A 17305-nucleotide genomic window follows, 5' to 3' on the forward strand; every position below is an offset into this window, starting at 1 on the left:
TCAGTTAAGAACAAATTCTTATTTTCAATGACGGCCTAGGAACAGTGGGTTAACTGCCTGTTCAGGGGCAGAACGACATATCGTACCTTGTCAGCTCGGGGGTTTGAACTTGCAACCTTCCAGTTACTAGTCCAACGCTCTAACCACTAGGCTACCCTGCCGCCCCAAAATACCAGCAACAGTGTGTGAAAACCTTGTGAAGACTTACAGAAAACGTTTGACCTCCATTTGCCAACAAAGGGTATATAACAAAGTATTGAGATTAACTTTTGTTATTGACGAAATACTTATTTTCCACCATAATTTGCAAATAAACTCATAAAAAATACTACAATGTGATTTTCTGGATTTTTTTTCTAATTTTGTCTGTCATAGTTGACGTGTACCTATGATGAAAATTACAGGCCTCTCAGAACTTGCACAATTGGTGGCTGACTAAATACTTTTTTGCCCCACTGTATGTAAACTTCTGACCCACTGGGAATGTGTTGAAAGAAATAAAAGCTGAAATAAATCATTATATCTACTATTATTCTGACCAGTTCACATTCTTAAGATAATGTGGTGATCCTAACTGCCTAAAATAAATAATATTTACTAGGATTTAATGTCAGGAACTGTGAAACTGAGTTTAAATGTATTTGGCTAAGGTGTATGTAAACTTCCAACTTCCAACTTCAACTGTGTATGTGTGTGTGTGCGTGCGTGTGTGTGTGTGTAATATATATAATATATATATATATATATACTGCTCAAAAAAATAAAGGGAACACTAAAATAACATATCCTAGATCTGAATGAATGAAATATTCTTATTAAATACTTTTTTCTTTACATAGTTGAATGTGCTGACAACAAAATCACACAAATATTATAAATGGAAATCAAATTTATCAACCCATGGAGTTCTGGATTTGGACTGACACTCAAAATTAAAGTGGAAAACTGCACTACAGGCTGATCCAACTTTGATGTAATGTCCTTAAAACAAGTCAAAATGAGGCTCAGTAGTGTGTGTGGCCTCCACGTGCCTGTATGACCTCCCTACAACGCCTGGGTATGCGCCTGATGAGGTGGCGGATGTTATCCTGAGGGATCTCCTCCCAGACCTGGACTAAAGCATCCGCCAACTCCTGGACAGTCTGTGGTGGAACGTGGCGTTGGTGGATGGAGCGAGACATGATGTCCCAGATGTGCTCAATTGGATTCAGGTCTGGGGAATGGGCGGGCCAGTCCATAGCACCAATGCCTTCCTCTTGCAGGAACTGCTGACACACTCCAGCCACATGAGATCTAGCATTGTCTTGCATTAGGAGGAACCCAGGGTGGCTTCCTAAGTGGACAGTTTGATTTCACAGAAGTGTGATTGACTTGGAGTTACATTGTGTTGTTTAAGTGTTCCCTTTATTTTGAGCAGTGTATATTGGAATGTATATTGGAGTGAAGACATGCAATTATCTCATTCCTAACAAGGTGTTGAATCCACTGGTTGTCTCTTCCTAGGAGCATGGCATCCCCACCAACATGGGCTACGCGGTGGCTCCCCACCACTCTGGGGTGTACCCCGTCCACGTCCAGCTGTACGACGCTTGGAAGAAGGTGTGGGGCATCAAGGTGACCAGCACAGAAGAGTACCCCCACCTCAAACCTGCCCGCTTCAGACGAGGCTTCTACCACAGTGGCATCAGTGTAAGGACTCAACTCCCCCCCTCTCTCTCTCACTCACTCACTCACCTACTCACTCACTCACTCTCTCACTAGGTTCTACTGTACGTATAAACTAGCAATTCCTGAAACTAAGTCTTAGTTGGTATTTTCAGTCCTGGGTTTGTGCTCAATAATTTAACTAGAACTATTAAATTAGGCTGTTTGAAGTATTCACTCTGGTTTAAGTGTAGACAGTTGCATTGCATTGCATCTCTGTCTTTTGGGAAGTGCTGGGTATTGGAATCCTTGCGTGTGCCTTTGAAAGGACAAAGCTTTGTTTTTTGGCGTGCTTGAACAACTTAGTTTAGCTGTTGGGAACAACGTGCTGAGTAGAGTGAAGGGAAGGATCAGTAGTGCTGAAGTAGTCGTGTTGCCATGCCCTAGTGGCGTGGTCTTTTCACTGCCCCTCAGACAGTTTCTGTGTCTCTCTCTCTGCTCCTCCCCACACCCCATGGAATGAAGCATGCTGACAGACAGATGGAGCAGTGTGACTGATCATTATGGAAATTGCCATGTTTATCACTCTCAACAAGACAATCACACTGCAAATCACAGCCTTGGCAAAATCAACGAAGACAACTGCTAGCTTGTGATGTGACAAGAACATTCAAATTTTTTGACAAATGTTAATCTGTCTGTCAATGCCAATTTATGTACAGTGTCTTTACAAAGTGCAATTTTAGGTCCATATGCTTGGCCTGGACATAAACAACAGCTTGCCTGGACATAAACAACAGCTTGCCTCTTTAAGAAATGTATGCTTAAATGTCTCAGATTTTAGAGCTTAAAGACATTTGTATTTTATTAATGTACAAACTATGTTGTGATTTTTTTCTCTCCCCATTATCCTGGTAGAATGCTCCTGTTCTAGACCCAGCAGTTTTCTGTTATTTGTCTGGTGGAAGAGTGTGATGTCACGAAGATGTTAATTCCGATCTCGACACGTCCCTGTGAAATATTCACCGGGAACTTGGCAGAGACTCTGAGGTGTCTCTTCTTTTCTTTCACTCTCTCTTTTCCCCTTCATCAGCAGTCTGTGACTCCCGTTAGCTGTGACCCGCTCTGTGTTTTATAAAGCAGAGAGAGAAAAGCCTGGGAGCTTCAGTCTGTATCCAGCCTTTCCTTCCTTTCTTTTTCTAAGCATCTCAGTACTGCCTTAGCTGCTGCTTCTACCCCCAGCCCTAGATAGCAGAGATTACAGCCTGATCGATACACTGTGTAGCTAGTTAATATCACAGCCTGATAAATACACTGTGTAGCTAGTTAACATTACAGCCTGATAGATGTTGAGATTGTGTTGTTGACAGTGTGGTGCAAGGACAACAACCTCTCCCTCAACGTGATCAAGACAAAGGCGGTGATTGTGGACTACAGGAAAAGGAGGACTGAGCACGCCCCCATCCTCATCGACAGGGCTGTAGTGGAGCAGATTGAGAGCTTCAAGTTCCTTGGTGTCCACATCACCAGCAAACTAACATGGTCCAAGCACACCAAGACAGTCGGGAAGAGGGCACGACAAAACCTATTCCCCCTCAGGAGACTGCAAAGTTTTGGCATGGGTCCTCAGATCCTCAAGGTTTTACAGCTGCACCATCGAGGCAATCCTGACGGGTTGCATCACTGCCTGGTATAGCAACTGCTCGGCAAGGCACTACAGAGGGCACCAGGACCAAGCTTCCTGCCATCCGGGACCTCTATGCCAGGAGGTGTTGGAGGAAGGCCCAAAAATTGTCAGACTCCAGCCACCCTAGTCTGACTGTTCTCTCTGCTACCACACGGCAAGCAGTACCGGAGCGCCAAGTCTAGGTCCAAGAGGCTTTTAAACAGCTTCTACCCCCAAGCCATAAGTCTCCTGAACAGCTAATCAAATGGCTACCCAGACTTTTGCATTGCCCCCCCAATGCTGCCGCTACTCTGTTATCATCTATGCATAGCCACTTTAATAACTCGACCTGCATGTACATAATGATCTCAATTACCCCGACACCGGTGCCCCCGCACATTGACACATTGGCTCTGTACTGGTACCCCCTGTATATAGCCCCGCTTTTGTTATTTACTGCTGCTCTTTACTTATTTGTTATTCTTATCTCTTACTTTTTTTAGGTATTTTCTTAAAACTGCATTGTTGGTTAAGGGCTTGTAAGTAAGCATTTCACTGTAAGGTCTACCTACACCTGTTGTATTTGGTGCATGTGACAAATAAAATTTGATTTGATACAATGTGTAGCTAGCTAACATCACAGCCTGATTGATACACTGTGTAGCTAGCTAACATCACAGCCTGATGGATACACTGTGTAGCTAGCTAACATCACAACCTGATGGATACACTGTGTAGCTAGCTACATCACAACCTGATGAATACACTGTGTAGCTAGCTAACATGACAACCTGATGGATACACTGTGTAGCTAGCTACATCACAACCTGATGAATACACTGTGTAGCTAGCTAACATCACAACCTGATGGATACACTGTGTAGCTAGCTACATCACAACCTGATGAATACACTGTGTAGCTAGCTAACATGACAACCTGATGGATACACTGTGTAGCTAGCTAACATCACAGCCTGATGGATACACTGTGTAGCTAGCTAACATCACAACCTGATGGATACACTGTGTAGCTAGCTAACATCACAACCTGATGGATACACTGTGTAGCTAGCTAACATCACAACCTGATGGATACACTGTGTAGCTAGCTAACATCACAACCTGATGGATACACTGTGTAGCTAGCTAACATCACAGCCTGATGGATACACTGTGTAGCTAGCTAACATCACAGCCTGATGGATACACTGTGTAGCTAGCTAACATCACAGCCTGATGGATACACTGTGTAGCTAGCTAACATCACAGCCTGATGGATACACTGTGTACAGCACCTAGGCTGAACAGCCAGTGTAATGTTTTCCAGGTCGTTCTGCTCCTGTGATTGTGTGCTCGGATGCCAATCGATTGTGTTTTTATTGTGTTTCAACTATGTTAGGACAGAAGCTTTATGTTTGGCTCGAGAAATGGGTTTTGCTGACAACATTAAGATTTGCGTCACATTTTATTCTCCACAGTGTGATCTCTAGTTTCAGGGGATAATTGAATCACCTGAGCTGTCAGTGAAGTGGAAAAAACGCATCGAAATAGTGTCACCGAGCATTTATGGCCCTGTTTGAATGTTTGTGTATTTGATTTGTTGTTGACTGGAAATCAGCAGGGTGCGGTTATATTAGGACACTCCCCACTGTGCAGATGTGTTGCTATGTAATATTAATTGTGTTGTGTACTGTAGGTGCTGCCAAGGCAGACGTGTGGCCTGTTTACTCACACTATCTTCTACAACGAGTATCCTGGAGGACCCAAGGAGCTGGACAAACTCATCAATGGAGGGGAGCTCTTCCTCACAGTGCTCCTCAACCCGGTGAGACCAGACACACCTCCATAACATCAGGAGAGGAAGGCTCTATGGTTGCTTTAGCCCTTCTTCCCCCCTCAAATGTATTTTGTGCAACAGTGGTTAGAAGTGACATTGCTGCCTGCATTGTATTGTGTGTTTCTCTGAATGTTGTTCTGTGTTGATTCCTTCCTCACAGATCAGCATCTTCATGACCCACCTGTCCAACTACGGGAACGACCGTCTGGGTCTGTACACCTTTAGGAACCTGGTGAAGTTCCTCCAGACATGGACTAACCTGCGGCTGCAGACCCTGGCGCCTGTGCAGCTGGCCCAGCGTTACTTGCAGATCTTTCCAGAGGAGAGGGACCCCATCTGGCAGGTGTGTGTGAGAGGCCATGTGAGCTGTGGGTCACTGGGTTTGTGGAGCTTGGGGACTATCATAAACCAGGCTGTCATTTTAGAGAAGGCTAGACAGGAGCTAAAGACTTTGGTTTTTCAATCAGACTCCATTGCGTCCTACAGTGCAAGTCCTTTTGACTCCGACCATTGCATCCTACAGTGCAAGTCCTTTTGACTCAGTCTCAATTGCTTCTTACAGTGCAAGTCTTATTTGGGTTTAGAGCTACGAGAGGCTGGCTCTTTGAACTGTGGTTTTGTGGGGGGAGCAGACTCAGACACTGTTTCCCAACAACACAGAAAGAAGGCGGTTTCTTTCCCTAAGACGTCCAACTGCCATCTTGGCAGTTCCTCACACTGTCAGTGTGGAGTTGTCACAGAGTGTAGAAGTTGGCCAAGTTAGTGGTAGACTTTAATTGCAAACAGACTGCCGCTATATATGAGACTGGTGTGTGTGTGAGAATAGTGTTGTACCAGTCAAAAGTTTGGACACACCTACTCAATCAAGGGTTTTACTTCATTTTTACATTGTAGAATAATAGTGAAGACATCAAAACTATGCAATCATGTAGTAACCAAAAATATATATATTTGAGATTCTTCAAAGTAGCCACCATTTGCCTTGATGACAGCTTTGCACGCTCTTGACATTCTCTCAACCAGCTTCATGAGGTAGTCACCTGGAATGCATTTCAGTTAACAGGTGTGCCTTGTTAATTTGTGGATTTTTTTCCCTCAATGCATTTGAGCCAATCAGTTGTGTTGTGACTAGGGCTGTGGCGGTCACAAAATTTCGTCAGCTGGTGATTGTCAAGCAAATAACTGTCGGTCTCACGGTAATGAACCGTTAATTAACATAAACACATTTAGCATCTCCTGGCTTCCATGTAATATAGCCTACACTTTCACAATAAATCCATTCTTTATTTTAGACAGGTCTAAAGAAGCATGATATGGAGAAAATGTAGTCTATTTCAGAAGGAAAAAATAGCATACTCCTCATGTGGTTATATGCCAAATGGCTGTGGGCTACGCTAGTTCATTTAGCAGACAAGATTTGCTTATCATTCCATGGCATTATTTTATAGTATGAAGAATACAATTGAACAAAGTTGAATAAAATGTAAATATTGTCTCCGAACATTTCAGGGAGTGCGCACATGAGTCTATTCTGTGTTGAGTGATTAACAAAGAAACAGGTACTCCTATATGCTTAATTTAGAGTTATTCATGTAACTTTAGTTATTCTACAAACGTTGGGCTATATGTTTTGACTTTTGCATTGTAAGGCTGCATGATGAGATTCTAATGATTTGAAAAGATCTGCTTTGTTTTTTTGCGCAGGCTGTACACACTCCATCAGTCTTTCATTCACAATTTGACAAGCACTTGATAATGCCTCGAATTTCAGAGCAGCGTTCCCTTTGTGGCCGTATTGCACCCTAAAAAAATCTGTCTTTTGCGGCGTTGTGCCCTTCTCCCTGAGTGTTCCCCGGTAGGCCGTCATTGAAAATAAGAATTTGTTGTAAACTGATTTGCTTAGTTAAATAAAGGTTCAATTAAATTCTCCCTAAGTGTGCTGCGCAATCAGAAGCTCTCTCACTTACATGGCTCTCCGTCACGTGATCTGGTCTTACTCACAGGCTGCAAATGAAGATGGGCACATCGGGAAAGCAACTGTGCGCCTCATCCAATTCCGAGGTGCATATTGGAAGAACTGTCCACATTTACTTTGTCAGCCAACAAGATGAGTAGGCCTAACGAACCGCAAAAGCACTAGCCTATGTCAATCTACTATCCCCCATAGTACAAAAGTCGACCTACTCTGTGCGAGAAATAAATAGTCCAAACATCGTCTGGGACAGTTGTGGGATGCGATAGGTCCCAAATTAATACGACCACTAGCACCAAAACATGTTTTTTATGTGGCTGATGCAACAGATCGGAACGTTTAGCTTAAAATGTTGATAATTGATTTGGCTATTTCTTTACATTATGAGTTCAGCAATGCACACATGGCAGTAGGCTGTAAGTGTGAATGTTCCATTAGTGGGAAAACACCATTCTCAAAAGTGACTGCAAATGCAATCATAAATGTAATGCTTTTATTATAATGGTGCGTTTTTATAGTGCAAATTATCTTCCCCAAACTTGAAATTCACGCTCTGCTTATATACAGTTGAAGTCGGAAGTTTACATACACTTAGGATGGAGTCATTAAAACTTGTTTTTCAACCACTCCACAAATTTCTAGTTAACAACTCGGTTAGGACATCTACTTAGTGCATGACACAAGTCATTTTTCCTACAATTGTTTACAGACAGATTTTTTCACTTATAATTCGCTGCATCACAATTCCAGTGGGTCAGCAGTTTACATACACTAAGTTGACTGTGCCTTTAAACAGCTTGGATAATTCCAGAAAACGTCATGGCTTTAGATGCTTCTGATAGCCTAATTGACATCATTTGAGTCAATTGGAGGTGTACCTTTGGATGTACTTCAAGGCCTACCTTCAAACTCAGTGCCTCTTTTCTTGACATCATGGGAAAATCAAAAGAAATCAGCCAAGACCTCAAAGAAAATTGTAGACCTCCACAAGTCTGGTTCATCCTTGGGAGCAATTTCCAAACACCTGAAGGTACCACGTCCATCTGTACAAACAATAGTACGCAAGTTCAAACATCATGGGACCACGCAGCCGTCATTCCGCTCAGGAAGGAGACGCATTCTGTCTCCTAGAGATGAACAACAGCGAAGGACCTTGTGAAGATACTTTTTTACCGGTTTCCTAAAGCATCTATATTCACAGTAAAACAAGTCCTATATCGACATAACCTGAAAGGCCGCTCAGCAAGGAAGAAGCAACTGCTCCAAAACCGCCATAAAAATGCCAGACTACAGTTTGTAACAGCACATGAGGACAAAGATCGTTTTTGGAGAAATGTCATCTGGTCTGATGAAACAAAAATAGAACTGTTTAGCCATAATGACCATCATTATGTTTGGAGGAAAAAGGGGGAGGCTTGCAAGCTGAAGAACACCATCCCAACCGTGAAGCACGGGGGTGGCAGCATCATGTTGTGGGGGTGCTTTGCTGCAGGAGGGACTGGTGCACTTCACAAAATAGATTTCATCATGATGGAGGGAAATTATGTGGATATATTGAAGCAACATCTCTAGACATCAATCAGGAAGTTAAAGCTTGGTCTCAAATGCGTCTTCCAAATGGACAATGATCCAAGCATACTTCTAAAATTGTGGCAAAGTGGCTTAAGGACAAGGTATTGGAGTGGCCATCACAAAGCCCTGACCTCATTCCTATAGAAAATCTGTGGGCATAACTGAAAAAGTGTGTGCGAGCAAGGAGGCCTACAAACCTGACTCAGTTACACCAGCTCTGTCAGGAGGAATGGACCAAAATTCACCCAACTTATTGTGGGAAGCTTGTGGAAGGATACCTGAAACGTTTGACACCAAATAAAAATAATTAAAGGCAATGCTACCAAAAACTAATTGAGTGTATGTAAACTTCTGACCCACTGTGAATGTGAGGAAAGAAATAAAAGCTGAAATAAATCACTCTCTACTATTATTCTGACATTTCACATTCTTAAAATAAAGTGGTGATTCTAACTGACCTAAAACGGGGAATTTTTGCTCGGATTAAATGTCAGGAATTGTGAAAAACTAAGGTGTGTTAACTTCTGACTTCAACTGTATGCCAGTTAGGCTCTACACCCCTTGTAAAGCGGATTAATGTGCTCAATTTTAAGAATTTATTTGTCCACTAGTTGTGATCCAAGCCTTATCAAAATGTATAGGCCTATGGGCTAGGGTACATGAGGTGTGTGACTATGATTATAAAAAGTTGCAAAATAAAGACTTTGTTTCTTATGCTGGGAATCATTCACAAGTGATAATATATCATTCACAAGTGAGGCTAATATTGTCACCCATCAGACTTTTCTTGATTTAATCTTGTCTTTACATATACTAAATAATATATGTGTGACATTTGTTTTGATTTAGAATTTACCATTATGCACCTTAATCGAAATGGGCATTGGGACATGTCATCTATGCACTTAGATAGCGAATGGAAGACGCTTTTCCCCGTGGCTTATTTCCATGCCTGCCAGGTAGGCTTTACTCCTGATTTAAATATAAGCAATGTGCTTGATATTAGGAAAGTTGAGAAATAAATATAGTAGGCCGAGCCTTTAGAACGCTGACGCAATCCACATATTTTTATTAGCACCCATCACTGTTTTCACCCACAATTGCATAGCCTATAGAAATGTTGCGCAACATGAGATCATGGGCTCTTATGACCTGTTTGATTAGATTTTCTATTACATTTGCATTGATGTCAGAGTGTTTAGAGGGATAATAGAGTGCTGCGTGCCAGGCAGTTAGCAAGTTTGGTAGGTTACTAATGACCAGCAGCAGCATCAGAGCTTGGAAAAGCCTAATTACCGTGACTAAATGGTCATATGGCATTTGACTACTGCCTTCATGACTCGTGATCGCCGGTGTGGCATTAATACTGTCACCGCAACAGCCCTAGTTGTGACAAGGTAGGGGTGGTTTACAGAAGATAGCCCTATTTGGTAAAAGACAAAGTCCATATTATGGCAAGAACAGCTCAAATATGGAAAGAGAAACGACAGTCCATCATTACATCATTACTTTAAGACATGGTCAGTCAATCCGGAACATTTCAAGGACTTTGAAAGTTTCAGTGCAGTCGCAAAAAACATAAAGTGCTATGATGAAACTGTCTCTCATGAGGGCCACCACAGGAAAGGAAGACCCAGAGTTACCTCTGCTGCAGAGGGTAAGTTCATTAGAGTTGCCAGCCTCAGAAATTGCAGCCCAAATAAATACTTCACATAGTTCAAGTAACAGACACATCTCAACATCAAATGTTCAGAGGAGACTGTGTGAATCAGGCCATCATGGTCAAATTGCTGCAAAGAAACCACGACTAAAGGACACCAATAAGAAGAGACTTTCTTGGAGCAAGGAACACAAGCAATGGACTTTAGACCGGTGGAAATCTATCCTTTGGTCTGATGAGTCCAAATGTGAGATTTTTGGTTCCAACCACTGTCTTTGTGAGACAGAGTAGATGAACAGATGATCTCCACATGTGTGGTTCCTATTGTGAAGCATGGAGGAGGAGGTGTGGGTGTGCTTTGCTGGTGACACTGTCTGTGATGTATTTAGAATTCAAGGCACACTTAACCAGTATGGCTTCCACAGCATTCTGCAGCAATATGCCATCCCACCTGGTTTGCGCTCGGTGGGAATATAATTTGTTTTTCAACAGGACAATGACCCAACACACCTCCCAGGCTTTGTAAGGGCTATTTTGCCAAGAAGGATAGGGATGGAGTGCTGCATCAGATGACCTGGCCTCCACAATCCCCTACCTCAGCCCAATTGAGATGAGTTGGACCACAGAGTGAAGGAAAAGCAGCCAACAAGTGCTTAGCATATGTGGGAACTCCTTCAAGACTGTTAGAAAAGCATTCCAGGTGAAGCTGGCTGAGAGAAGGCCAAGAGTGTGCAAAGCAGTTATCAAGGCAACGGGTGGCTACTTTGAAGAATCTCGTATCTAAATATACATTATAATTTGTTTAACGCATGATTCCATATGTGTTATTTTATTGTTTTGAGGTCTTCACTATTATTCAACAGTGTAGAAAATAGTAAAAATAAACACTTACTCATTGATGGGTTTGTCTAGACTTTTGACTGGTACTGTATATTCAGAACTGGTTGGGCAAGTCATACCTATGGCAGCTCATCCTGAGGCATACATTCCCTCCATGTTTACTGAACGGAACTTCCAGGTGAACTAATTCTGCCCACTCTGTCCCTACAGGACCCCTGTGAGGACAAAAGGCACAAAGACATCTGGTCCAAAGAGAAGACATGTGACCGATTCCCTAAGCTGCTCATAATTGGACCACAGAAGACAGGTGAGCAGTAAACAAATACATTTCTTGGTTTCTTTTCATTTTGATAAGAGATGGAAATGTAATGAATTGAAGGTTGTTAAAAAATTGGGTGTCTAGAAATTCTGATGTGAAAATGTAATGAATTGTCACCACGGAAAAAGGTTGAATACCACTGTGCTAGTGGGCTGTAGATTCTGTATGGTTACGTCCCTATTCCTTTGATAGTTCTTGACTTTACTATATAGGGAAGAGAGTCCCGTTTTGGACATAGACTATGTCCCAGTTAAGGTGTCAGCATGCTTCGGTTTGGCTGGCTTCTAGCCTACTCCCTTATAAGACCTACACTTAAAAAAATGAGAAAAAAGTGGCAATAGTACTGTTTGTCCATCTTGAGAAGCCGTAGCCAGTATAGAATTCCTCAAAATAGTACGAATTAATCTAAGATAACTCAAGAAATCTGTCATAAATGTTTACGTTTTTGCCGAGGATATCTTACACGCTACCCAAACTGGACTTGTCGCGTGCGCCAGCGTTGCAAAATAAATGTACACATGCAATGTTATTCAATCATTGCACCCACAGTGCTCGCACACGCCAACGAGCGTCTGTGTTTCCAATCTCTAAAATAGAAGTTGCTTCTATTTGTGACGCCGACCGCGATGCCTCTCCCATCTCCCCATTGGCTTTTAGAAGCATATACCCACGTGCCATCTCCTCATTGGTCATACCCACGTGGGTAATTGAAATTGAAATTGAATTGCGGTCGGTCGGTTGTGGTAATACACCTAATTATGAAAGTTGGGTGCCAATCGCCATATAAAGTCCAAAGAAGAAAAGGCCTAGGAGGAGAGACGACTAGAAACAATTCGATTGACCGTTTTGTGCGTAGATTGTCGGAGTAGAGGACCTTGTGTCATTCAGCGAAAATAACAACTCAACGTTTATATCCCAGGACAAATTAGCTAGCAACAGCAAGTTAGCTAAATAGGACAAATTAAGTATCAACTACAAGCTAGCTAGCTAAATTGCCATGCATGTTTAATGCTTTTCGACCTGTCCCCAAATTAATATAATTGGTTCATGGTTTGTTTTGATATTTCAACCTGCGTGTCGTGATCGCATTTGATGTGGGGGCTTTGGGCATGGTGTTAGTTGCACCGTTTTATATCTAACGAAGATGTTTGGTGCAGTGTTTCTCAAGTGAAAAATCTTGCATGAAAACGAGTCATCTCTTGTTGAATGACAGCAAACACTTCATTGAAGAATCCCTACTGTTGACCAGTCACAGACGAATGGGTGTGGAGTTCGGCTTCCGACTTGGCTTGCTTCGAGAACAAATGTTGTGTGCACAAACAGCTGACCTCACTAAACACTTGCCGTAATGAAAATGAACTAAATGTTGTCATTACTATATGCACAAACTGTTCCGGATGTGACAAATGCAGACGCTTTTAGTCTACTAAAAGAACCTTCTGTTTACCTGATTTAGAATTCCTCACAAGCAAATGTAGACCGCATTATCTACCAAGGGAATTCTCTTCGATTATAATCACAGCCGTATATATTCCCCCCCAAGCAGACACATCGATGGCTCTGAATGAACTTTATTTGACTCTATGCAAACTGGAATCCATATATCCGGAGGCTGCATTCATCGTAGCTGGGGATTTTAACAAGGCTAATCTGAAAACAAGACCCCTAAATTTTATCAGCATATCGATTACGCAACCAGGGCGGAAAAAACCTTGGATCATTGCTATTCCAACTTCCGCGACGCATATAAGGCCCTGCCCCGCCCTCCTTTCGGAAAAGCTGACCACGACTCCATTTTGTTGATCCCTGCCTACAGACAGAAACTAAAACAAGAAGCTCCCGCGCTGAGGTCTGTTCAACGCTGGTCCGACCAATCTGATTCCACACTCCAAGACTGCTTCCATCACGTGGACTGGGATATGTTCCGTATTGCGTCAGACGACAACATTGACGAATACGCTGATTCGGTGTGCGAGTTCATTAGAACATGCGTTGAAGATGTCGTTCCCATAGCAACGATTAAAACATTCCCAAACCAGAAACCGTGGATTGATGGCAGCATTCGCGTGAAACTGAAAGCGCGAACCACTGCTTTTAATCAGGGCAAGGTGACTGGAAACATGACCGAATTCAAACAGTGTAACTACTCCCTCCGCAAGGCAATCAAACAAGCTAAGCGTCAGTATAGAGACAAAGTAGAATCTCAATTCAACGGCTCAGACACAAGAGGTATGTGGCAGGGTCTACAGTCAATCACGGATTACAAAAAGAAAACCAGCACTGTCACGGACCAGTATGTCTTGCTCCCAGGCAGACTAAATAACTTTTTTGCCCGCTTTGAGGACAATACAGTGCCACTGACACTGCCCACAACTAAAACATGCGGACTCTCCTTCACTGCAGCCGACGTGAGGAAAACATTTAAACGTGTCAACCCTCGCAAGGCTGCAGGCCCAGACGGCATCCCCAGCCGCGCCCTCAGAGCATGCGCAGACCAGCTGGCTGGTGTGTTTACAGACATATTCAATCAATCCCTATCCCAGTCTGTTGTTCCCACATGCTTCAAGAGGGCCACCATTGTTCCTGTTCCCAAGAAAGCTAAGGTAACTGAGCTAAACGACTACCGCCCGTAGCACTCACTTCCGTCATCATGAAGTGCTTTGAGAGACTAGTCAAGGACCATATCACCTCCACCCTACCTGACACCCTAGACCCACTCCAATTTGCTTACCGCCCAAATAGGTCCACAGACGATGCAATCTCAACCACACTGCCCTAACCCATCTGGACAAGAGGAATACCTATGTGAGAATGCTGTTCATCGACTACAGCTCGGCATTTAACACCATAGTGCCCTCCAAGCTCGTCATCAAGCTCGAGACCCTGGGTCTCGACCCCGCCCTGTGCAACTGGGTACTGGACTTCCTGACAGGCCCCCCAGGTGGTGAGGGTAGGCAACAACATCTCCACCCCGCTGATCCTCAACACTGGGGCCCCACAAGGGTGCGTTCTGAGCCCTCTCCTGTACTCCCTGTTCACCCACGACTGCGTGGCCACGCACGCCTCCAACTCAAACATCAAGTTTGCGGATGACACAACAGTGGTAGGCTTGATTACCAACAACGACGAGACGGCCTACAGGGAGGAGGTGAGGGCCCTCGGAGTGTGGTGTCAGGAAAATAACCTCACACTCAACATCAACAAAACTAAGGAGATGATTGTGGACTTCAGGAAACAGCAGAGGGAACACCCCCCTATCCACATCAATGGAACAGTAGTGGAGAGGGTAGTAAGTTTTAAGTTCCTCGGCGTACACATCACAGACAAACTGAATTGGTCCACCCACACAGACAGCATCGTGAAGAAGGCACAGCAGCGCCTCTTCAACCTCAGGAGGCTGAAGAAATTTGGCTTGTCACCAAAAGCACTCACAAACTTCTACAGATGCACAATCGAGAGCATCCTGTCGGGCTGTATCACCGCCTGGTACGGCAACTGCTCCGCCCACAACCGTAAGGCTCTCCAGAGGGTAGTGAGGTCTGCACAACGCATCACCGGGGGCAAACTACCTGCCCTCCAGGACACCTACACCACCTGATGTCACAGGAAGGCCATAAAGATCATCAAGGACAGCAACCACCCGAGCCACTGCCTGTTCACCCCGCTATCATCCAGAAGGTGACAGGTGCATCAAAGCTGGGACCGAGAGACTGAAAAACAGCTTCTATCTCAAGGCCATCAGACTGTTAAACAGCCACCACTAACATTGAGTGGCTGCTGCCAACACACTGACTCAACTCCAGCCACTTTAATAATGGGAATTGATGGGAATTGATGTCAAATATATCACTAGCCACTTTAAACAATGCTACCTAATATAATGTTTACATACCCTACATTATTCATCTCATATGTATATGTATATACTGTACTCTATATCATCTACTGCTTCCTTATGTAATACATGTATCACTAGCCACTTTAACTATGCCACTTTGTTTACATACTCATCTCATATGTATATACTGCACTCAATACCATCTACTGTATCTTGCCTATGGCGCTCTGTACCATCACTCACTCATATATCTTTATGTACATATTCTTTATCCCCTTACACTTGTGTCTATAAGGTAGTAGTTTTGGAATTGTTAGCTAGATTACTTGTTGGTTATTACTGCATTGTCGGAACTAGAAGCACAAGCATTTCGCTACACTCGCACTAACATCTGCTAACCATGTGTATGTGACAAATAAAATTTGATTTGATTTGATCACTCTACACACCACCAGGGTGTGGCTCACTGTACTAGATCCACTGCACCAGGAGGAGAAGTTATTCTGTCTGGCATGGGGCAGCCTTGAACCTCTGATTATTGACAGCCTGGAGAGAAAGGATGGATAATTGGCAACTGAGCAGCCATTTACAGAGTGTCACATACTTAATTTCCTTTATAGGTTCACCGTAGGCAGGCAGTCAGTCGCTGGCTTTTATTGTAACCTTGACTGCACCCCAGTAAATGGGAATTCCAGATTTACTGCGTAGCCTAATTAAAGTTCTTGAAGATGTCTTAAGGGAGCGATAACCCTCCTTCTGAGAGCGCTGTAAAATGGCCCCGTTAATCTTTTCAATAAAAATGGATTAGGGGGTTGGAGCTGAGAGTAAATTCACACACTTCACCGTTTTAATTACCTAACTGCACTAACATTCACTATAGTCACGTCAGCCATCTTGTCTGTCAACTAGTGAATGACCGATATGGATTTTTTTAGGACCGATACCGATTTTAGATGGATAAGGAGGCCCATGGTCAATATTTTAGACTGATATTCAACATCATAAAATGTGAAAAAATGTATTGCAAATTTACCGATTTTAAACAACGGATTTGACTTTTGTTTTCACCAATCTAACTTCAGAACATAATGGTGGTAATGTTATTTGAATGGTAAATCTCTTAATAAACTGGGTCAATTAAGATGGCATAGGCCTACTCACTATACAGGTGAATGCCTATTCAATAGGAGTGTGTGCATATATTGAGCTGAGCTTGTTTTGGCTGATCAGTAGAGTCTATGGTGCTACAGATGACAAATCTAATATCCTTCAATTTGGGAATTACACTACACTGACAAAAGTATGTGGACACCCACTCGTCAAACATCTCATTCCAAAATCATGGGCATTAATATGGAGTTGTCCCCTCCCCCCAACTGCTATAACAGCCTCCGCTCTTCTGGGAAGGCTTTCCACTAGATGTTGGAACATTGCTGCGGGGACTTGCTTCCATTCAGCCACGAGCATTGGTGAGGTCAGGCATTGATGTTGGGCGATTAGGCCTGGCTCGCAGCCAGTGTTCCAATTCATCCCAAAGGTGTTAGATGGGGTTGAGGTCAGGGCTCTGTACAGGCCAGTCAAGCTCTTCCACACCGATATCGACAAACCATTTCTGTATGGACCTCGCATTGGGCACGGGGGCATTGTCATGCTGAAACAGGAAAGGGCCTTCCCCAAACTTTTGCCACAAAGTTGGAAGCACAGAATCGTCTAGAATGTCACTATGCTGTAGCGTTAAGATTTCCCTTCACTAGTTTATACTGGATTAAGTGTACATTTTCATGAAATGCAATTGTGTTAGTAATGTTCCACCATTCCCTCCATCTTGTGCCAATATCACTTATTTTTATGTCTCGGTTCCAGTAGTTTTTTTTTTTTCAAGAGATTATCAGTTGGATAGGCACTCGGCAAGGTCTTGTATATCTTACCTATCATATGAACATCCTTTTCTGACTCA

At 43.2% G+C, this 17305-nt stretch overlaps 1 protein-coding gene across 5 annotated transcripts in view; it reads left to right on the forward strand.

The window, feature by feature from the left end:
- The window catches only part of LOC112231114 (bifunctional heparan sulfate N-deacetylase/N-sulfotransferase 1), a 126543-nt gene that overhangs the window by 87817 nt on the left and 21421 nt on the right, over nt 1–17305 (forward strand). For all 5 annotated transcript variants that reach the window (XR_002950416.2, XM_024397680.2, XM_024397682.2 and 2 more), the window contains 4 exons: nt 1504–1689; nt 5007–5135; nt 5308–5490; nt 11402–11498. Coding sequence is in view for 4 of the 5 variants with exons in the window: in XM_024397680.2 (XP_024253448.1) it covers nt 1504–1689; nt 5007–5135; nt 5308–5490; nt 11402–11498 (595 nt within the window). In the remaining variant the exon portion in view is untranslated. The remainder of the gene's footprint in view (nt 1–1503; nt 1690–5006; nt 5136–5307; nt 5491–11401; nt 11499–17305) is intronic.

This window comes from Oncorhynchus tshawytscha, linkage group LG33 (genome assembly GCF_018296145.1).
Source record: "Oncorhynchus tshawytscha isolate Ot180627B linkage group LG33, Otsh_v2.0, whole genome shotgun sequence".
Taxonomy (NCBI): domain Eukaryota; kingdom Metazoa; phylum Chordata; class Actinopteri; order Salmoniformes; family Salmonidae; genus Oncorhynchus; species Oncorhynchus tshawytscha.